Source organism: Salminus brasiliensis, chromosome 8, assembly GCF_030463535.1.
Source record: "Salminus brasiliensis chromosome 8, fSalBra1.hap2, whole genome shotgun sequence".
In the NCBI taxonomy this organism is placed as follows: domain Eukaryota; kingdom Metazoa; phylum Chordata; class Actinopteri; order Characiformes; family Bryconidae; genus Salminus; species Salminus brasiliensis.
In genome coordinates this window covers 15176674-15201005 of record NC_132885.1, presented here as the reverse complement: position 1 = coordinate 15201005, position 24332 = coordinate 15176674, and the positions used below count along the sequence as shown (strand labels likewise).

The 24332-nt window shown below is 39.0% G+C and overlaps 1 protein-coding gene across 1 annotated transcript in view; it reads right to left on the bottom strand.

The window, feature by feature from the left end:
• The window catches only part of stk39 (serine threonine kinase 39), a 54059-nt gene that overhangs the window by 10684 nt on the left and 19043 nt on the right, over positions 1–24332 (bottom strand). The window contains exons 12-15 of the mRNA XM_072685755.1: positions 22831–22860; positions 22159–22215; positions 18996–19057; positions 219–271 (exon numbers count right to left, since the gene is read on the bottom strand). Coding sequence (XP_072541856.1) covers positions 219–271; positions 18996–19057; positions 22159–22215; positions 22831–22860 — 202 coding nt within the window. The remainder of the gene's footprint in view (positions 1–218; positions 272–18995; positions 19058–22158; positions 22216–22830; positions 22861–24332) is intronic.

Below are 24332 nucleotides of genomic sequence, written 5' to 3'. Positions count from 1 at the left end.
AGTACATACAAACACACCCCATGAGAAGATAGGACAATTCACTACTATTCACAATTAATACTAACCTAGGTACCTATATATATATATATATATATATATATATATATATATATATATATATATATATATATATAACCTGGACAGAAACCACACATACACACACACACACAATGATCAGCTATCTATTGCTAATGTAACATACTCAAAACAGCACTCACCTTGTCCTGGAGTGAATTCAAATCGTATATCATTCAGCTCCTTTCTCGAGTTCCTGGAAGAAGCACAGAGAGGGAGAGAGAATATAATACGATGCTGACTTCTTCATGAACACCAGTTACTGCATGAATCTGTTCAGTTCCACAAGTTGGATTCTAATGTATTTACTGTTTAATAAACAGATCTAAACAAAGTAACATGTACTAATGAAAAAATATAAAACATTTTTTTAAGAAATAGTATTTCCTTATGTTTCATGTTACAAGAACACTTAAATAATAGCATTAAGCTTTGGAAGCACACTTTGGCACATTGTGCTTAATGCATCTTAATGCAAATTACGCAGACGCAAATGACATCCGTTTTGTTAAATGACTCTCTGGAGCAGATAAACATGAACCTGTTGGCACCATGCCTAATACCAGGGGTGGGATTTTTGGATGAGTTGAGGAAATGGTCCTCCAACATTCTTGTTGCTGAATGCAACCGAATCTTCACAGCAATGCTCTAAAATCTAGTAGAAAGTCCTCCCTGGACAGTAGAGACAGTTTCTCCCAAAAACAGTTTTTATACCCTTGATTTCAGAAGAAACAACGACTGAGCAGGTGTCCCAATACATTCGTCTGAATGTAAATGTATAAGACACATACCAGTGTGGTGGTCCGATGTGCACTCAGATGTCACAGTATGCAACTAGTGAATGCCTGAACAGATTGAGACACTGAATGTGATTCCTAATATGGTTTTTTAGCAAAATTATTAACCCCTTTCAGACGGTCTAGATTTGGATTGGTTTTATTGGACTGGCATGCAGTGAATCTTTCCATGTCTAACCGGGTAAACAGCCTTCCTAGCTTTGTTTTTCAAATTGTGCAACTTCACTGAAGGCGAAGTTCCATCAGTCTTATCAGTCTTGTAGCAAATCAGTCAGATCTGCTCCATAACCCCTGTCCCTTAGCTGTTTCTTTATCACTCTGTCGAACAGCACCGTGACAAGACAATAAAGGGAAGAGAGAGTTATTGTTCTTTTTACAAGGAGGAGCAAATCTAAAGGTCTAGGTGTGAAGAGCACTAGTGGGAGTGAGTTTGGATGCAGGCCTGGTTGTTGGTTTAGAGTTGGATTCAGCGTTAATTAGACTTGGCTCAATGAAAGAAGGCATCCTTGCAGTGTCAAAGCAGTGCCAAACCAATCACTACACCAATCACTACCTTATACTCTCTGCAACCGCATTCTTAACTCCCCTTGATGCTATCAGGGCCTGTGACTGAATGATCATTGCAGGGCAGACAATACAAACTGCAATCAGTCAAACTCTAGGCCATCTGCAGATTCCTTATAACAGATTAAACCGTATTTTCTGAAATGCGCTTCTTTACAGGTCCATTTCTTTAGCTGTACGCCAATCAATAAACAGCTTGTTATGGCTGAGAAATATGGCAAGACAATTATAATAAATAGCATAAACACAATTTTTCATGCCTGTTACAGAGTCTGTTATTCTGTCCGTTAAGTTTGAAAGTTCCAGACATTGAGAATTCCATGTCTCAGCATGCATCTGGGCATCAGGAGACTCATGAACTGTCGCCTGTGTTTGATTTACCTGTACCTATCTAATCCTTTCGTTTTCTCCTGTACTTTGTGAAGTATTGCCACTGTTTTCCAGTGACCTAATGAGTATTCATATTTTTGTCATCTCTGTGTTTTGACAAAGTTTGTATTTTTGACTTCATTTTTTGACTCCTTTGGCTCTGTTAATTGTTTGTTATCCTGGTTTTTGACTGATTTTGGCTTTTGTGATTCTGGTCTGATGTCTTAGTTACAGATCTATCCAATTTTGACCCTTGCTTGTTTTTTAATGTTCTGTTCTGTGTATATATATATATATATATATATATATATATATATATATATATATATATATATATATATATATATATATATATGTGTGTGTGTGTGTGTGTGTATATATATATATATATATATATATATATATATATTTTGTTGCTTTGACATTAAAACCTCCAATTGAACTTTTAGCCGCAAATGTCAGTGCTTTGAAAAGGATGCAAACGGCCAGCAAAAGTGACCATATGTGACCAGTGCCATCTGTGAATCCAACAACAGTTAAATCTTTTCATTTATCTGGAAATAAGGGTATTCTCACAAATACGAGGACCGATTTTGGGCTTGTTTGAGGAAGGGGCTTCTGTTGTTCCACACAGAAGAATTCCATACGGATCGTTGTCCGATTGCGCAGTTTTAACCATTTTTTTTTCTTACATTTTAGCAAAAAAGTAGGGCCTAGGTTCATCTGTTTATTGACTTTCATTATTTTCCTTGGATACAAACATTGAGCAGCGAAGAACAGCAATTTCCTGCAGTCACGCCATTTCACCATGCACCCCTGCAAACTCTCATAGGAGAAGGTTTTTAGCCATGCAAGCGATGAGTCAAAGCAGTCCAAGACCACTGATTTCAAGAGGATCAGAGATCAGTGCTCTGGACTGCTCCCAGGCTTGAAAACAGCTTTCACACTTGACCAAATGTGTGCAAGTGGACCTGAGTTTGGGAAAAAGCTAGTGTGCGCAAATGCCCCACATGTCCTCAACTGTCAAATCAAGATGTAGAGGAGGGTCTTTAATATTTTTTTTATGGTTGTCATTCAGTCTCCTTCTATTTTTCTGGCCAATGGTCATTAATTATCTAAACAGTTTAAACTGTAAACCAAAGACAATTTTCAGTGTAAAATCTTTGAGGCCTTTGCTATTATCATTCCACTATTCACTCAACACAGATGTTCCCCGATATATCGGTCGGTAAAATATTGTGCATGGCTACTGCCACACTGTATGAAGTATAAACACACCACTTCTGTGGAGCCTGGCAGAGGATTGGCACTTGCTGATTCACATTTATGGTGACTTGCTCTATAGTAACCGTGCACAGTGCTGAGATAGAACCTCCTGTTTGTTCTGTCTCAACATCAGTCGGCTTTGGCCACTCCATGCTATGCAGAACTCAAGGTCTCGTAAATCTCCGGCATGCTTTCAGAGAGAACTCGGGAGGGACTCTGATAATATGCACAGCCTCACCTTGCCCTTTGCCACGGAGACAATGAAAGGACTGGAGTCGGCACTGCTGCTGAAAACAAGCCTTCCTTTCACGCTGTACTCAGGGGACGTTTCAAAGAGGAAAGGTGACATGGCACAGCATGGACGAATTTTAATACTAGCTGCAGCTCCATGGAGGACACTTTTTACTGTAAGACGATGGACTCACATTAATAAAAGCATTTTGCTTCTGATCTGCCCATCATAGTGTTTAATGGGTAACTGGAGGGAAGTAATTAAGCCAGCAGGATCCTTCAATGAATGGAGTCTAAAACCACTTCTCCGTCCTCAGACAGCTCAGAGTGGCTCAGCGGTCTAATGCGCTACCACTATGGCCCAGGGGTCGCCAGTTCGAGTCCTGAGGCACGCTGCTTCCCCATCAACGACCAGAGTCAGAGAGAGCACAATTGGCCATGCTCAGTCCCCTCATCACTTTAAAGTAATGTTGTTGAACCTGGCGCTTTTTCTCCGAATGTGTCAGCTGCCTGGTGATGCCACACTAATGGCAGTTCGAAAATAGGCTGTGGCTGGCTTCACGTGTATTGTCGGTAAAACCTTACCCTCCTAGTGTCGGGAGCACTGCTAGTGCTAGGGGGAACTACGGATGGTGGGTTAACTGCCAGCATCAAATTGGGAGAAAAAAAAGAGAAATTATTATTATTATTATTATTATTATTAATATTTCCATTTCTTTCTCAAAAAAACAAATTTGCATCTTGAATCTTATCTGCTTTTATTTCTCATTTTTGGTGTTCTGTTGTAAACAGCTTTATTATTATTACTACTATTCTCTAGAGATTCCAATGAAAGAAAAAAAACAATAAAAAGGCAAACAGCAATAATTTGCTTGATTAAAATTTGATTCTAAGCTCCGACACATTCTTCTCAAAGACGCAGAAGGACAAATATTCCACTGTTTCACCAAATACTGGAATGCAGACGCTATAAAATAAACAGAAGTTGTTTGGGGGATGATTCAGTTTACTTGGTATTCCATTATAGAAGGTTTCTTAGGATTTTGTGTAGAACAGTTCTAGTTCTAGTCCTTGTCCTGCATTTTAAAGCTTCCCCAGCTTCCAACACACCCTTGGTATGAACTGGGTGTATCAGAGCAGAGGAAATAATATGCAGGGAAGTGCTCCAGGTACTCCAGGACTGAGAACTACTATTCTACACAAAACCCTAATAATCGATCTGTACTGGAATACCAAGTACACTCTGTTTACACTGTGCTACCTCCAATTGAATCCAAGTTATGGTAACCTTTACCAGGGTCACAGTAATATGTATCTAGTACCTACTGTAAAAACAGCTCTCTGATGAAAAGCATATGGTGATCAGATCTCTCTTTTGAATGTAAATGCACTGCAAAAATGAACTGGGATACTCATATGCACACATGAAAGTATAAATAGGCACCCCTAGTCTGGGCTTTCAGTCCATCACAAGAGAGAGAGAGGCAGTGTGTGTGTGTGTGTGTGTTGTTATACTTCCCTGATCAGTATTTAAAACCTCCCCTGCAGCTGTGCTATTCTACCAACCACACTGATTTAGCAGATTGACAGTTGCATTAGCTTCATTTCCTCCAATCCCAGATTACGCTGACAGCACTTATCACTGATCTCATTTGAGTTTTAAAAATATCCCCTACTACCACCCACACGCTGCTAAATCCAACACTGCTGCCACAGTTTAAAGAAACAGATTTTAAGCCCAACATTCATGTGTACATCAGAGTTGGCATAAGTTGATGTAATGGATCCGACTTTGGGATACATCGCGGGAAATGGGCGACAATGTGGGCTGCAACCTAAGCTGTTATCCAAACACGCGCGCTTTAGGATTTAACTTCTATCTTTATTTACTGCACTAGCAGCACATCAGTTACTCAGCTGACAAGCAGCCATCTGCAGGAGCGCGAAGTGAAAATCTCAGCCGGCAGAGGAGGGATAAAGTGAGAGAGGCTCTGTCTGTTATCTGGCATGAGTAGGAGAGGGCTGCCGAATGCCTGTCATAACCACATCTAACTCACAGGCCCTAGATCCTCAATCTCAATCTGCCTACCTATTCTCCCTCAGGAGCTAACAGGAGGAGGAGAGAGATTACAGTGTGGTACAGATTGAGCTGGGGTGTGTCAAGAAAACTTCTGGGAATAAAACTCCCTGGACCTCTAAAATAGCCCAAATGAAGCTGCAGGCTAAAAGTGGGAATGACTGGAGATCCCACTTGAAACATGTTACAATTGTAATTCATCAATCCATCTTCAGAAATGCTTATTGCTGGTCAGGGTTGAAGTGGGTCTGCAGCTGATCCGGAAATATTGGGCACAAGGCAGGAATAACCCCTCAGGAGGACGCCAGTTTGCAATATTGCAGAGTACCAGAGACACCCAGTCACATTTAGGAGCAATTTCCAATCACCTACCAATTCACCTCATTTCCAATTGACCTTACATGTGTTTTTGGGAGGTAGGCAGGTAGGTCACCTGGATAAGGGTAGAACACATGAAACTCCTCACAGACAGAGAACGGAGTAAGCCCCTGGAGCTGTGTAACACACATATACACACTTCTTCTGCACCACTAGGCCCCCCTATGATCGTAATGTGTTATTTAAAGAATTGTGACATGGTCAGTATTCCTATACATGTTATGGTTTTAGACTTCGTTTTAGCTCATGGAGATCACACTTTGGTCATCTCACTTCTGTCTTTTTACTAAAGAGAAAGTATGAAAGAACAATACAAAGAAAAAGCTCTTATTTCATCTTTACTGACCATCACTCTTTCTTGCAACAACAGAGACCTATTATATATAACATCAGTCTTTCCTTCCAACCTTAGTGTACTCACTTTGTTGGTTACACTGATAACCAGAGCCAGCTCCACCAAATAAGCAAAGTACATGACTGCTTGCGGCCCCCAGACAACTTTTGGGTTATTCTTGTGACATTATATTGTCCAAGAAACTCAACCAAGGAGAAAAAGTGTCTGGTTAACCAATTAAAACTCAATGTGTCACCGATGACATGTTTACAAGATGAATTTCAGGGGTTTAAACCTATTTTTCCAACAGACTGTGTGTGAAATTGTATTCCTCTGAAATTCCATATGTGATCTACAATGCATCTGCAGTCATCTGCATTGCTGGCCATTAGATTACAGTATCTACAGATCAATGCTCAAAGCTTTTTTTTGTCATTGTTGTCATCGCTTGGCAGCCAGGCAGAGGATTAAATACGCCATCCAGAATATCTTTAAATGCAGGGATTTATCTTCAGAGAGCCTACCACATTGCTGTACTTTTCCTTTGACAAAATGACTGCTGACATTTTTTGTTGCTATACTTTTTTTTTATATAGGTCATGCTATATATATATATATATATATTTTTTTTTTTTACATTTACTATACTTTCTTTCAATATTATTTGGTAGTATAATATTTATATTGTGACAAAATGTAAATATCTTTATTTATACATAACAATATGTATTTATCATTACTGTCACGCAAAAATGTTGTATCTCCAAAATGGTAACTTTACACAAGAAGAAAAAAATACTTTTCAGAAGTCAGTGTAACAAGATTTTAAGTAATTCTGGATCATTTCTATTGGTCTATTCATCATTTATTTTTAGTCATTTTAGTTTATGTATGAACAATGTAAGGAACTGCCAGATTCAAATGATGTGTCTCCATTTTTGACAGGGTTTTGTGAATTTATGTTTATATTTGGTGTTATTTTGTTGATAATTAATTTAGTTGTTGAAAAACTATATTAAATGTAAATAATTTTGCCTAGGCAGTCCCCAAAAGCCAGCCCAGTAGATACCAGTTTCACAGTTGTTGAGACTGATGAGTCTGATTATATGAAGCAGGTGTATATTTACATTTTCAAGTGTAAAGAAAATTATAACACAGATATCACCCCTGTTTGCCACCAATTAAACACCAAGGTGTTTAATTTACCCCTGTGGATTTGGCTGTGCATAACGTGCATAAAGGGGTGAAGTGTGCCTGTTCTTGGCGCGAGTCATTTTTTAACATCAATTAAAGGAGGCGTTTGATGATAAGTTACTGTGATTAGGGGAAAATGTGACAATGGAAGCTGTGACCAGAAAAAATCCATTCAGTGCATTTACGAATGAGTCTGAATGTTTTCTCATCACTGAGAGGTCAAGCTTTCTGTCTGTATTCAATTGAGCGAGAGGCAGAAAAACTACTTTTAAGCTCTAGCAGCCCCCAGGCTCGAGCTGTAGTGACGTTTGCCTTGCTGTCATTAGCCATCCAATCAATTATGTGGTGGGATGGAGGGTCAGTAGCCCTTTTCTGGCCCAGAGGTGATATTTTAAGCTTGTGGTCACTGTAAAATTGGCTCCCTGCTTGCTATTTTCCCTTTATCCTACCTGATTTTACAGATTTTGTTTCTTATCAGATCTACTGTGCCAGGCACTCTCTTACTACCGGTTTGACAATAGCAACAAAACAACAACTAGCTCTAAACAGGCCAACTCCTCTCATTATTTCTTGGAGAAGAATAAAAAAGCCTGCATTTGATTATTCAAACACAATTAATTGTTTCTTCCTTCAGTGCCCACCACTTTCCCCCCATAGAGCAGCTAACTAATCAGTGTGGCTGCAGCTTTATGACCACCCAGAGTGCAGGCTTTTTAAACTCCTATTTAAGAACTTAATTTTCATTCACAGTCCAAACCTGACACAGATTTATTCAAAGTCTGCTATTTTTGTAGACTGAATCTCATCTGAAACATGAGATTTTAGAACTGCCAGTAAAACACCTTTTTTCAGACCTACTCAATAAAACACTGTGTGTGAGGGCTGAACTTCATTTGTATGCTCTCCAAAGTGTGGCATTATTCAGTAAATTAGTAAATGCTTAAGACAGCTCAAATTAGATCAGAGAATAGTTTTCTAGTGAGATGTCTGCTTCTCTTTAAAAAGAACTCACATGCAATATGTGGAAGAGTGCATAATGCAAAAATATTGATTCTTGACTGATAGATAGCATTGTTTTCATTTGTTAAGTGCTTTAGTGCTTTGGGTGCTAAAGAAACAAATTACAATACATACGACATACTAGGAAGACCTAGTTTGGCTGGCACACCACTCTCTGTATGGTATTTGCGTTGTATACGTGTCTACAGTACAGGATACACTTCAAAACAGCTCAAACTGAGTTACAGACACCCAAGCTGTGTGCAGGAGATCTCTTTAAAAGATCTCTTTGGTCTAAAGTTTAACCTCTTGAATTAAAGTCTAATATTCTCGGCTTCTCAGCCGGTCCAACGACATTGTTTGCTCTTTCAAGAGACAGCAGAAAAAATGCATTGTGTCTTGTGTTTAGGTTCACTGCGAAAACCTGCATCTAAATAGTTACATTTTCATTTCTTCTTTTATTTACATCACATGCATGATGTAACAGCTTTTAGACCATTTATAGACCATGCAAGTACTATTCCAATTTACATTCTCCTGCACCTACTGATCATATGCTGGCGCTTGAGAAATTCCTCACACGGAACAGTGAAACTGTGCAAAATAATCCTGACTATATTGCAAGGTAAATTTCCAACTAACATCTGTGGATTTTGCTGACTCACACTCATGTATTTAGGGGTGTTTCACACTTATAGTTGGTTGGCTCTGCTTTGAATCAATTAAAGAGTTTATAAACTTGGAGCATTTTCTGGGTTGGTTTGTTTTGTTTTCACACTGGGGGCAGGAACAAAAAAGTAAATACAGGAAGAAGGTCCTGTGTTCTGGAATAGTGCATATTTCTACGTGGTTTAACATGGAGCAACGGTAGAGATGCCATTTATTTATAGCTGCAGTAATTACCTGGGCAACACCCAGGCTATGGAAGCCATTTAGCCCAAACTTGTGGAGCACACATGATAAGAGTTGGGAATCACATTCTTCCCACAAATAAACCACTACCACCACAAATAAAAGTTCGTTTGGAACCAGACTGAGACCATGTCTTCTCATCTTGGAGTCTCGGTGCAGTTGTTCTGTTTGCATCTTAGTGCGACCAATCAGTAATTTAATCAATTTCAACCAATTTCACGAAGGGTGAAAACGAACCAGACTCTGATATAACAGGACTAAAGAGTGCAGGTGTGAAAACGTGCCATAAGTGTGCTTTCTAATTTCTTTTATTATTTGTTATTCTTACATGAGCAGAGAATGAGTACAAGGCTGCTCCATTTACTGTAGTGTATATTACCACCTGCTCTCGGCCTTAACAATGCTACTCAGTCACTCAGTAAGACACAGGGACTCCTGTAGGCTGGCCTGCTAGGTGGCCCAGCAAAAACTAAATACAAAACAGGTTTCCTTCATGAGAAATGGGCTTTCTGTACTGCGTAACAGGGGTGTCAGGATAGATTCGGCCCAGGATTCAATACAATTCGCAATACTGGAATTACAATTCAATATTCTCACAATACTATAAGACAAATTGAAATGAGGATTCAAATTGAATGTTTCAACAAAAGCATGTTCATCACATTTCCTTCAATGCAAACTGCCAAATATAAACCTTGCAAAATCACGTTTTTTGGATGCATACTTAAGGCTTTATTTATGCTCAACGTAAAATACGGATACGGATATGGATGCAGATGTATTCATTTCATCCGTATTTGTGCATGTTTTCTGAAAGCTTACGGATACGAACCGGAATGGAGGAGTAACACTGGAAACCGTGGGGGCAGTGTAGCCAATAGTTCAAGCAAAACATGAGCACTGCCATAAAGACAGTGGGAGTATAAATGGGCCTTTACACCTACTGTGCAAGATACCTTTAAGCAATTTTAAGTACAATTTAATAGAATAGTCTAATGTAAATAAGCTATGTCAGAGTTAAAAGACCTTTTTTAGCACAGGCCACCAGCACTAGTACCTTAACTTTGTGTGCTTACATAATATCTCATTCCATGATATGTTTGCAGAATACTGTGGTATCGGATTTTATGAAACCCACTTAGCACTGGCAGAGATTCACAATTCTGATTCTGGCCTTGGGGGTTACAGTGATTAGCTGTTTGCCTAGATGAGTGGGACTCCTTCTCTCTGGATCACTCTTAGCTTAACCTCAATCCTGTTGTCCAGGGCGCTCTGAAAAACTATCCAACTGAAGTACCAACTTCAGTTTCCTACACCTCTACTCGATTTCTCCTTCTCTGAGCTTTTTCTCTTTCCATCAATCTCTCTTCCACATTCTATTCTTATCTCTCATACCCTCCCTACCTTATCTCTCCTTTCCTCCCGCTCTCTCTTTCTCTCTCTCTCCCCCCCTGTGCCCTTAACGTTACCTGTGTCTGACACACACATATGCAGCCTTGTCAACACAGCAGCAAACCTGTCAACACTAGGTTAACTCAGGTCAGAGGATGAAAGAAGAGGTGGCTGATGGACAGAGGTGGGGGAGAGAGAGGAGGTTAAAAAAAAAAAGAAAGATATAGACATAAAAGATATCTCCCTGTTGAAGATTTAGATTTAAGGTGACTTGAGATTACTTTAATCTGCAAATTCTCTGATGTCTAATAGCTCTTATATGAAATACCCATTTTTTTATTGGACAGTGATGATATATGATTACATTCTGTATTCACACATTTGTGTCTGCAATTTTTACTTTCTATAAAACATGATGATACGTATGACAATACCTTCTCATTTTCTCTGGCATAATAAAATCATACTTTCTTAAGTATGAAAATTGAGGCAGTATTTTAAAAACTCAACTTTCATCTGAATTTCTCTAATTTCAATGAACGGCAGGTAACAAATAATTAATTCCAAACAAACCTACATCTAAGTATACCTAGCAGTAGAGTTGTCGTCACTAGTACTTACAGCATTGATGATTTGGGTTTCCAAACTACCTGGACTGGCTAACACACAGCACACTGTTCAGTGCAGATCTGAGAAAGATGGTCATCTTCACACAAGTCAGGAATGTCTCTTGAAGCCATCTCTAAACAACTGCAGATTCCAAGATCAGTTCAAACAATTGTGTGCAAGTTATTGGGAGGTGTAGCCACTTTCTCAATGTCCAGAGGAAGACCCAAACTCACCTTTGGGGCACCAAGGTACCACCAAGGCATAGACATCTATTGGAGGCTGCTGGAACACAACTTTCACTGTCTACTGTTGGGAATGCTTTACATGTTCATGGTCTAAAATTTACACCTACAAGCTCAACTAAAGTTGATCTGACCACAAGTAAAGAGGAGGCATTCAAGCCCAATAAAACTGTACCAACTGTAAAGCATGGTGGTGGTAGCATAATTCTCTGGGGCTGTTTTGCTGCAAATGGAACTGGTACACTGCAAAAAAAGTGGATAGAATAATCAAGAAGGATGACTGTAACAAAACTTCAGCATCCTCAAAACCATCAGTTAGATGATTAAAACTCAACAACCCAAAACACACATTAGACAGCTAACGTTTAACTCTTGGAATGGCTTTCCCAAAGCAATGACCTCAACCCTTAATTAATTTGACATAATAGCCTCCTGAAACTGGTGTACATAGTCTACGAGCTGGGTCAATCACAACACCTAAACATCCACTTTGCTGTTGACACCTACTCTGTAGGCTGGGTGGGATCACATCATTACAATATCTTTGCCACTTCCTTTGCTGTATCTACGCTAAGTCTACGCTGTGTGTGCCGGAGACAGTGGAGTTGAAGCGCTGCATGGCACAAACACCTGTCAAAAAAAAAAAAAAAGCTTCCAGCTGATCCCCGATCTGTAAAATGCGACTAATGTAATTCACCCTTTACAAAAAGGTATCACTGGAGCGCATCAAATGTAATGTGATGCTCAGTCAACCATCAACCACATAAAAAAGGCTGCTTATACACTAGCAGCAAATAAACAGCTCTGCATATGATCCCAGCATAGACAGGAGGTACGAAAACATCCACATCATATTTCTACACAAAAGCCGTCAAAAACGATTGGCCAAACAGCGGCGTGACGGGTAATGGGAGCTGACAGAGCTCGCTGAAACCCATTGAGCGTGATTTGTGCGGCTGCGAGAGTGGAAATGCCTTTACAGCGAACAGTCCTGATAACAGAAGCATGAGTGGTCGATGCATATGTGTGCACATGTGCTACAGAAGTTAAAGTGTCTATCATAATGAGATACAATGAGGCAAAACAAGGCAAAACAACCCAGCTCATCTTGCTATTCACATGGAATTGCTGGGCCACTATAAAAAAAACAACCTATAAAGCAGTTTGGTGCATGTAGAAAATATCTCTAGTTAATTTATTTATTTATTTATTTATTTATTTTTGCAAAGCACTGTATTTTGGAATAAACCATTTCACGTGTTTCACATCTGATTCAGCTAATTATCAAGGCTTTAATAAGCTGAATCAGAACATCATTAACTGTAACGGTTCTAACGCGACCCCTCTAAAACTGTCCTTCAAATCATCTCGGACTATGGCCTCTAATCTAACCTTAAACCTTACTGAACCCCAGTTTTCTAAACTTAAAATTTCTCCCTACGCAACCCAAGCCCAATGTGCCCCGACAAAATAATGAGTTCCATGCGGATCCTTCACGTGCAACACTTAAAAAGATGAGAGAGGCCTGTAATTGACATCATAGGTAGACCTCAACTATGAGAGACAAAATGAGACAAAAATCACATTGTCTAATTTAAAAAAAAATTAATCGCAAATAATGGTGGAAAATAAGTATTTGGTCAATAACAAACGTTTCTCAATACTTTGTTATATATCCTTTGTTGGCAATGACAGAGGTCAAACGTTTTCTGTAAGTCTTCACAAGGTTGGCACACACCATTGCTGGTATGTTGGCTCATTCCTCCATGCAGATCTCCTCTAGAGCAGTGATGTTTTGGGGCTGTCGGACTTTCAACTCCCTCCAAAGGTTTTCTATGGGGTTGAGATCTGGAGACTGGCTAGGCCACTCCAGGACCTTGAAATGCTTCTTAGGAAGCCACTCCTTTGTTGCCCTGGCAGTGTGCTTGGGATCACTGTCATGCTGGAAGACCCAGCCACGTTTCATCTTCATCCATCTTGCCCTTGCTGATGGAAGGAGGTTGGCACTCAAAATCTCATAATATATGGCCCCATTCATTCTTTCATGTACACGGACCAGTCGTCCTAGTCCCTTTGCAGAGAAACAGCCCCAAAGCCCCCGTGTGGTTCTGGGATTTTTGCTCACTGTTCTTGTGATCATTTTGACCCCACGGGCTGAGATCTTGCGTGGAGCCCCTGATCAAGGGAGATTAGCAGTGGTCTTGTAGGTCTCCCATTTTCTGATTATTGCTCCCACAGTAGATTTCTTCACACCAAGCTGCTTGCCTATTGCAGATCCAGTCTTCCCAGCCTGGTGTAGGTCTACAATTTTGATTCTGGTGTCCTTCGACAGCTCTGTGGTCTTCACCATAGTGGAGTTTGGACTGTTTGAGGTTGTGGGAAGGTGTCTTTTATACTGTTAACGAGTTCAAACAGGTGCCATTAATACAGGTGATGAGTGGAGGACAGAGAAGCCTCTTAAAGAAGTTACAGGTCTGTGACAGTCAGAAATCTTGCTTGTTTGTAGGCGACCAAATACTTATTTTTTCACCATTATTTGCAAATAAATTCTTTAAAAATCAGACAATGTGATTTTCAGATTTTTTTTTCTCATTTTGTCTCTCATAGTTGAGGTCTACCTATGATGTCAATTACAGGCCTCTCTCATTTTTTATGTGGGAGAACTTGCACAATTGGTGACTGACTAAATACTTTTTTTTCCCCCACTGTACCTTGTCTAGTCCAAGTAGAGAAGTACAGCCAATAAAATAGGACTCTTTGGAGCAGATAAACATGAACCTATTGGCACCACGCCTAATGCCAGATATGGGCTAGAGGGGTATAAAACATCCAGCATTGAGCTGTGGAGAAGTGGAACTGTGTTCTCTGGAATGGTGCTCCATCCAAAACTTTCTGAACAAGTTTTTTGAACAAGGAAGTCGGGGATGAGGTGAGGTGGTGATCATTCAATTCATCCAGATCTCATCAACGCTTGTGTTGCTGAAAGCAATCAAATCCTCCTAGCAAAGCTCCAAAATCTAGTAGAACGCCTGCCCTGGACAGTAGAGATAGTAACTCCAACAAAGCAGAATAAAATCTTTTGGGGTTTTTTCACAAAAAAAAACTAGTAATAAACAGGTGTCCCAATACTTTTTCCATATATTGTATAGACGAATAGTACTGAGAGGAGTTTTGCCCCAAATGTGGATCTAACAGTTGACCTGAGGAGGGTGGATGCTGTTCTCTGCCAGGTATGATCTTTAAAAATACACAGTTATAAAAAGGCAAGCATTTACAGATGTGTAAAATACTAGTTTATCTCAAAATGACATTGCATCAACTAAAGTCCAGGTCGGGTCTAAAATTTGTGGGTATCCACCTGTACTGTGGCATTTTACTTCAAAAGTGCCATCGGCTTAAGCACTACATTGGGTTAAGGCTGAGCCAAACAGAAGGGCAGGTGAGTAAATGAGAACCTGGAAGGAAGAGAAACAGTAATAAAGGGGAACTACTGGAAGCTAAGTCCATTCATTTACATGTGAAGGTTAGAATAATTACTCTCCCTGAGCACCTCTCCAGCTGGCTTTCTCTTGGAGTGTAGGGGCTTTGTGCTCTGAAGGAGAGCTTTGTGTATGTGTGTACATGTGTGTGCATGATTTTCATACTGGGAGAAAGTCTAGAAAGTGTGTGCGTGATCTTGGGAGGAGCCAACAAACATGGTTATCACATCCCCCCAGAGCCCGGTACAAGAATAAGTTACAAGTCTGGCCTCACTGGAAAACAACTATCCAAACACATTCTTCTATGTAATCTCAACTCCACGTGCGTGTGTGTGCGTTTTGTTTTAGGTTGTTCTGACAATTTTGTCATTGTTCATTATTGCTTTTTTTTAAAGTGTGTGTGAACATGTGATTATATGCATGCCAATCCTTGGCCTGTTTGGTTTGTTTGTTTGTGCTCTCTCTTGTGTTTAGATGCATGTACAATTTTCTTTCAACAAATTCCAAACGGAGCAGAGGTTGTGGCTGTAATAAGACGCTATAGGCTTTGGCTTTGACACTGCGGCCTGTAAATTATGCTCACATTAGGCTGCTGAGAAACGAAGAGGATCCAAATTCAAAGCAATAACTATAAATTTGGTCTCTCCAGAGAGAGTACCCCCTACCTCTGCCCATCGTTCTCTTGCTCTCTGTTTCTGCCCCCGAGGCTCAGCCCTGCTTGAATATATCACTTATTATCTTATCAAAGATAGAAAGATTGCCATCGCACCGACTGCCAACTGAATCCTAATACATTTCAAAATTTCAGATTTTTTTTTTGATGCTGCTGCATGGTTCATGTTATGACTCAGAGATTTCAAAGTGCTGTTCATTTTGATGTGAAGACAGAGGGCTAATCACACAGAAAAAGGAGCTGAATCAAATAATCAACAATAAGACGATCTAGCTGCATACTAATGAGGACTTTCATGGTAAATCCCCTGCTTTGAGTTCACTCCCTCATGTCTGAAATCAGAGAAGAGTTTTGTCTTCATGCGGCAGTAGTGTACTAGGGAGGATATGAGGTGTAACTACTGTTCTTTTGTTCACCAGGCTTAAAAGCATATCAAGTAAAATTAGAAAATGAGAAGTTTTCAGGCATACATCAGAAATATTTCATACGCCACCCACATTACTAGTAATACTGAGTTGGATACTTTCCAAATACTTGACTGCTTTATTTCAAATCCACTGAGGTGGTGTACAACTACACTGAGGCGACAACAATTCTGCCACTGTCCAAATACTTCTTGACTGTATTTTTGAGGATGACTTTTCCATAAACTCTTCTATACCAGAGATTGTCACAGTAAATTAAAACAAGAGTGCTTTTAGGATTTAGCTGGAAAAGCTTAACTCTGCAGAGCAGCAGTGTTTAGCCCAACTTCACTTCCTTTTATTTGTATTAGCATTACGTGATTACTAACTGTCCACACTAGAAATAATGCACTTTTGAACCATATCCATGAATACCTCATATGAGGACATGTTCTGCCTGTTATTTAAACATTAGTTAAGACAGAAGTGTAAAATATATCAAGGTATTATATATAAAGATTGGTATCAAGGTATTGAGATATTGTGATTTGCAATACTGTATCTATTCTCATAAAAACAGTATGGATTTCTAATTAATAATTCACATGCGGAGATTGGCAGCAGACAGTGGTTTATTTTGTGTTGTATTTAAACCTTGATCACTAGACAGCAGTGCTGTACTCTGATCGTACAGGATCTAGTGCTGGGCAAAATCACCTCAAACTATAAGTGATTTAACATTTTATCTCAATCTTAATTAATGAACTTAATTATTTAACCTGCTTAAGCTGCTCAGTTGGTTCTGGGTAGAGTAAAGTCATGTGACTACACACATGATTGTATGTTTATGGTGACAGTACATGATAATGCAAAGTACAAACAGAATTGAAAAAAAATATATTAACAGAAGATTCTTTTTTTTATTTTAATCATCAACATGGGCAAAATTAGAGGCGCTTAGAGGATGTCGGTTTCAATTCATTTTCAATGAATTGCCAAACCTTAAAAGTATCACTATATATCAGAATATATGAAACCGTAACCCCTGTATCCTGATGTGAATACACAGTCTTATTAAAATTGTACCCTTAAAGTAACAGCTTCAAAATCATTGTGACTGTACAATCATTAAGGTTGTTAACGTCGTTAAAGAGAGAATGGCATCTCGGTCATTCCAACTGTAGGCCAGGAATGCTACTACTGCACTATGTAACTTTGGTGAAGCTGCCTCTCCCAAAAACTGTATAACGCCTTACGACATATGTCACAAATCGACAACTATGGGTCTTCAGCTAGCTTGATATTCCCAGTTTAGACATGAGGTCAATTGGTATTTACAATATTTACGGTAGTTTTGTGGCACAAAAGCGAATTACACTCCACAACTGTAGGAGGAGCCCAGCTGCAAAACAAACCCAAATGTTTACATAATTCTCCTTTAATTCTTTAAGTTTGTGTAGCTTTTTAATGATGTCTAAAGAACATTTTAGCCTTTAACTGAAAGCCCGTGAAGAATACTGAGCTGCTAAATAAAACATTTGCAATTATTCTCATTTCTCGCATTCCTAAAGCCAAAACATGTAGCTGACTCATTTATAGCCAGTAGGAACAAAGAGAAACAGCAGCACAAACAGTATCGTGCCGTGCCTGTTTCTTACAAATAGCATCACGCTTAATAGCCATTTATTAATTAACCCATTTATTCATGCTTTATTAACAGCCTTTTCTACTTATGTATCAGATTTTCCATTACTGAGGTAGTTCACTAAAATATTTATAGCAGTGCGCAGATTGGACAGAGGATTTCAGTAACAGAAAATGGAAAGCAAAATATGACTTTGTAAGCGGCAGGGGAAGACATTTCCTCCAGCCCGGCGCTCCTGGCCACAACATTTCACATTTGAAACATTAAAAATGCAGAACCTGTGGTCTGAGTGGCCTTTTTTATTTTTCGCCCTTTACGCAAACCCTGTCTCTCTGATCAGACATGGAACAAACCGCATCAAATCAGAGAAGAATTCATTAACTGTAATCACTGTGAAGGCTAATGTACCCCCTGCACCCCCACTCATTGAGCTGACATACCTGCCACTATAGAAGCCATTTTACTGAATGAAGCTTTCTAACGTTGTTTTATGAAATAAGATTTGAAAAAACAAAAAAAAGATTTATCACTATCACTGTATTTAATGACATCAGGTCAGATGAGGTTGTCAGAAGCGGACTACAACTATTAAAAACAGCAATGTTCTCAATAATGTAATATTTACAAATATATTTCCTATTTAAAAGCAACACTGGACAGTTTTTTTTGGTAGGAAAGGATGCTTAGCAATTGTAAATGCAATGTATATAAACATGATCAACATGTTTCCACTAATGTGACCACAAATGGCAAGTGCCAATTTTTATATCTGTCACACCAGGTGACAAGCAGCAAAATGTAATCTTTATACTGCTGTTTATTATATTTTAACATTACTCATGTTAATAATGCTGTTTTAGTGATTCAATGCTTACCATTACACCATTACATGTCATAATTAAAATGAATTGTTAATCATACTGTGTTCACTTATTTTGTTCATATGAATATGTATGCCTTGCTGCTACTGATCTGAAAACAGCTTTTGGTCCTTCCTTTATACCTTAAAGCTGAGGGGGAGAGACGTATAAGGGTAGACAGGACATTTTCCACCCAGAGCAATGCACTGCAATTCAGAACATCCAGCAGAGCATATCACTCTAATTTTAGGCACTTCCTCTCCATGGACTCTCGACCAGGCCGAGTGAAAGGGATCGTTTGAAAAGAGACGCGCGCAGACACACACACACACACACACACACACACACACACACACACACTCTTTAGCACACAAAACACAGCGATTAGGTCGCTTCAGAAAGCCAACATGCCTGAGTGGTTCTGGCTTTTTCCATCTTTTAAGAGCTGATGATAGCCTGATGAAGAGAGATCGGAAAACCAAGAGCTTTGCTCACCTTAGCCTCAGGACCATGTTCACAGCACCCTGTGTGCCTGGGTTTTTTTCCAACGGTTGAACCTTCATGGAAATAAAAACATCGGTTACTTCCTAATGGCAAAATATCACATTTAAACACAAATCCTAAAACACCACTTGACTTAAAAATTCACATGGTGGTGACTCCTCTATTTATGCCAAAGTAACATCCACCCTGCTGCACCTTAGAAGGCAAAGTCTGGCTTCTTCAGGAGTAAAATGATTTAAAAGGTTCCATATAAAAAGAAAAGCATAGCATATAAAATTAACTAGACTGTTCCCATATCCACTAGGAACTGTATGCCTCTAGGAGTCCATTTCAGGCCAGTTTTATGTACTGTAATGGTAGCGTATCACAGAGAAAGAGCGGGAAGGAAATTAAAGTGGGTAAAAATAAGAGAGAAAGAGACTCAAAGAGGGAGAAATAAATAAATAAAGAAGAAGGAAGTAAAGAAATAATGAAAGGAAAAAGAAAGAAAATGCTTCTCCCGTCATGCTGTTTCTTCTGAAGTCCTACCATTTAATTCACAATGTGTTTAAAAGCGACCACACAGGCCCATGGGGCAATGGCCTCAGCGTCTCAGAACAATTCTCACAAGCAGAAATAACCTTGACTGCTGTAAACAAACAGAGTAAATCGTTTTGTAGTGAAGAGCTCACCTTTACCAACCCGAAGGCCTGAATTTGCTTCAAAGCACTGTCTGAACTTATTACTAATTTGGTTTTAGTTTGAGCTTGGGCTTGTGCTGCGTTTGCTGTCTTACTCAGCAGTTCTACAGCAGAAGTTAGCACGCGTCTTGGTTACAGTGTCTTGCAAAAAGTAAAACTGAACTCTGCTTTATACTCCATAACAAAAATGCACTTTTTGAAATGCTTTTTTGCGCAAGTATGCAAGCCTTGTGTGGTGGAAGCTCCAAGTTGACACGGACAACAGATACTGCCCCCAATACAAACACAGTTTCCCTGAACTCCTTGATTTACGCAATACTGGTCCAACTGTGAATCTAAAGGAAAGCTAAGAAAACGAGACCAAAGAGCATTCTAATGAAATGAGAGATAAAGTTGTAAACCCAGTGCTCATACCAAAGATAGCAAAATGCTACAAAATGATATCCAAATGTTAGGATATTCTATTCAGCACTGCTGGGTCAACTGTGAGAAAATGGAAGCTGTATCATAACTCCCAAGCACTGTCTGGACAAGGCTGTCCCTAAAAAAACACAGAGGTGCACCAGTCAACAATACCAAAGGTTGGCCTGTACATGAGGGGGCGGGGATGGCATATCAGAGGACAACCTACATCAGTCCGCTTTAAAATAAATGAATAAATAAATAAATCCATTTTTCAGAAGGACAATGACCCCAAGCACAAGGTCAAACAACACATAAAAGGGTTGAACAACAAAAAGATAAACACACTACAGTGGCCAAGTCAAAGTCCTACCCCAAGTTAACACTGTTACTGCAGAAAAAGCTAGTTCTAACAGATGCTGTTCTGAAAAGGTTGAATTCTTACGCAAGCAGCATTTTTCCAGCGTTTTTGAAGATCTGACTAATACTGATTTTGACTTAAAAAAGTACTTTAAGAGCATAATGTGTTACAATATAAATACAAATACAAAATAAAGGTCTGTCTTAAAAAAAAAACACAAACACTGACTGGTAAATATGAGTTTTCATGTTTTGCCTGGGCTCTAATATGGCCTTAATTGGAAAAGTCAACCTAGAATCAAAACTGACCTCTTTTCTTTTTGCTTAGTTTAAATCACATTAAGCACCTTATTGCCTTTACTACTATTAGCTCGACCAATCCTCTCAACTAACTCTATTCAACGTATGAATAAATACAACTACAGTAAAGCATAAAAAGAATGTCTTGTTTTCAGTAAAAATACAATATCATTAAGGGCCTCTCAGTTAGGAGATCACAGGTTTGGTTCCTGACCTCTCTATGATCGTGAGGGACGATGCACCTTAGTTTTTCACTCACCTTTACTGTGTAATGTGACGTGACAATAAATATGAATTATTTTGATTGAATAAAATAGATGTTGGATGGTAATTGATAATGTCCTTTCTCCAGGAGAGCTTTGTGAACAGTTAAGCTAATACTGTCACAATCATCAATTCACAATGTATTGTTTATTTCCTTATATTTATTCTAATTCATATGCTATGCAAAGCAGTTAGGGCTCAAACAGCACCTATGATTTCAGAGTGGCTGGGCAGTTGGGCTCTTGGATATGTGTTTATGTCATAAATACTCTGCATGTTGTCCTTACACAAACAAATGTAAAATCAAATCAGTTTTGCTGTAAAAGTTAATGCAAAGGATTCAGGAGTTGAGTATTTTTGTATTTTTGGAAAGATCATTATCTAACCCATTTTACCTTGCAACACAACCCTAATCACTTAGCTTTGCTCCAAGAACTGCAAAGCTTGCATGCAATAATGTCCATCTTTTATACATATGCACTTCTCTTATCATTTACTTTTTTTATTTTAACTTGAAAAAAATAAAGTAAAAAATTGTAAAGGCTGCAAGAAAGCAGCCTCTAAAGTTGTCTGAGGTTCCTGTTGCTTAGCAGCAAAACCAACAGAAAGCTTTTTAGAGTTGATTGCAGGCCATTTTAACTTCTTTTTTATTTGATTACCTCATTATACAGAAATATCAGGCTAAATTAACATCTACACTGAAGACTGGTGCAACTGAATGTACCCTGCAGCAATTCAACAACAGTGACTCTACCGAGCAGCACCATGATAATGACTACTCAATCAGTTCAGCGCTCATAATTTACAGTTCGGTTCTTTGCTTTTTCATTTGTACACATTCTAGCTTTATGCTGACTTTGTAAGGGTAAATAAGCCAATAAAATGAATAAAAGAGAGAGAGACAGACAGAGTCAGAGAAAGAGAGAAGACAAGAAATATGAGAGATCTACGCTTGAAAATTGCTCGCTTGCTATTCTATATGTAATACCAAGACAAGGTGAGGCGGCAGCATCGGCCCACTCCGTTTTCCTGAGTTATCGACGCTAAAAGGCTCCCACCAGGCCTGTACGGTCTGCACAGCCTCTCAGCAAGGGGCGCCAAGGTTACTGAATCAAGACAAATCACATCCACTTCTGCACAGTCCCTACCTGGGGATGCTGAATGGACAGGCTTTCTATAGGGACATTGTTGGCATTCACTTCCCCCTGCAGAGGCAAAATGGACAGCATACAGTGAAAGGAGGAACAACGAGACATACCTCTCCCTCTCTCCCTCTTTTTTTTTTTTTACCACCAAGGCTATTTCGGCTATTCAGCTGTTGGGAAATGGTTTCCGAACTGCCACAAAGCCTAGCCCAAAGTCATGACATTTTCTAATCCAGCGAGAGAAAGTACGAGTGGGTGATTACCCCACACACACATACATACCCACATACACACTCACAGGGGAAGAAATTGCATGATCTCCGTCTCATTTTTAATAATTAGTGTTTGTCCACTGCAGTCAAAGATGCTGCATTTGTACATCATTTAGTGTAGTTTATTAGACAAACAATCCCCAGTCCCCAGACACTCGTAATTACATTATAGGACAATGTGTCAGTGGTTAATTAAAACAGGAATGGACCAAACATGTCAGTTACAGAAACAGCCTGTCCGTTAGGGCCTCAGTTAATTAATGTTTGTACATCTATAACTACTAAAATAAATCCCTTCTTACGCACCAAAACACATGCACACACTGCATGTGTGCACTGATGGGTTTAACCTCAAAAAAAGATAATAAAAACATCTATATGACAAGCAAAGGCACACACTTACGTCCTGGTTTTCTTCTTTGACCCTCCGTGACTGAAACGCAATTAAAAGACAGGATTACATTATGTTCTTTTTCTCCCACAAAGTATGATAGACAGATGTAGCTATTTGTGTAGGAGTGCAATCAGCACCGGTTCATTTGCATTTTGTAATAAACAATACACAGAAGCAATGTGTCTCCAGCCTCATTAGCGCGCACTGATTTGCGACTGCTTTACTGTGGAGGGGGTTTGATTTTTATTTCCGACTCGAGATGACTGTGAGTTATACATTCCACATTCGCCAATCAAAGACGCTTCTCAGCTTTGATGATATTGTGTCTCCTTTTTCTCCACCCCACTTTAAATCCTGAACAACAGTTTCCTGGTTTCCGTCTACATACACAAAGTAAAACACTGAAAGAAACCGAGAGTGTGTGGAATATACATCCACATTAAGGGTAACGCAAGGGCAAACTCATTTAAATGTCAATAAATGTGGCAAAAACTGATAAGAGCATGTGCCAAAATTACAGTTCGGTATCAGGGTTCATATCCTTTAACCAATTTCAAATTCAGGGACTTTCCATGACTGTTCCAAAAACTAAAAATTCCAGGACCAAAAATTTACCCGTAATTTGTTTATGTGAATGTTTGGTCCACGCTCCTAGTTGAAAGACTGTCCAGGCTAGCAAGTTAACAACATAATGCATGTTCATGATAACACAGACAAAACGGTGAATGGTCATATAAAATACTGGCAGTGATTGGTCATATGAAAAATATGTTACTATATAAGTTTGTGCTTTATATTATTATATAAAACAGAAGCTTATTACAATATTTTCCATGATTTTAGAGTACATTAAGGACTATGCAGTACTGGATTTTAGCATGTTTACTTTCCAGGTTTTCCAGGACCCGTATGAACCCTGGGTAAGTATTCGGTACAATGGAAAAAAGCAACGTAAACTTCATCCACCGCATGGACGTCTGGGCTTACTGTGCATTCTCTGTACGACTGTACCGCACTGAAACGTGACATCAGTACCGTGAATACACATACTGTTACACCTCAAATACATAGGGTTAGCTGTCACACACCCAGTGGTAACCACAGTTAGGAGGGTCCCATATGTGCAAAGTGTTTAACTGTGCAGTTTTACATGAATAATCTATGCAATAACGTAAATACTGATGTCTTCATTGTTAAAGATGCATTAAATTAGCATAGCTTATGTCCTTACATGTGTATACAATTACTTCATCTTATTAGATGAAATAATTGTAAAAGCAATTCGGTCATGTATAAGCAAATATGAAAGAATATGCTGTTACAGCTATTTAATTACACTTGTCTAACTACAGTAAAAATAATTAAACTATGATTGGAACATGGCAATTTGTTTTTGACCAAAAAATTGTCATGGTAACATAAATGCATTATTTACACATTGCTAAAACATTTTTGATGAATCTGCGCAAGAAAAAGGAACCTGTGATACTATGTTTATATGGACAGATAGA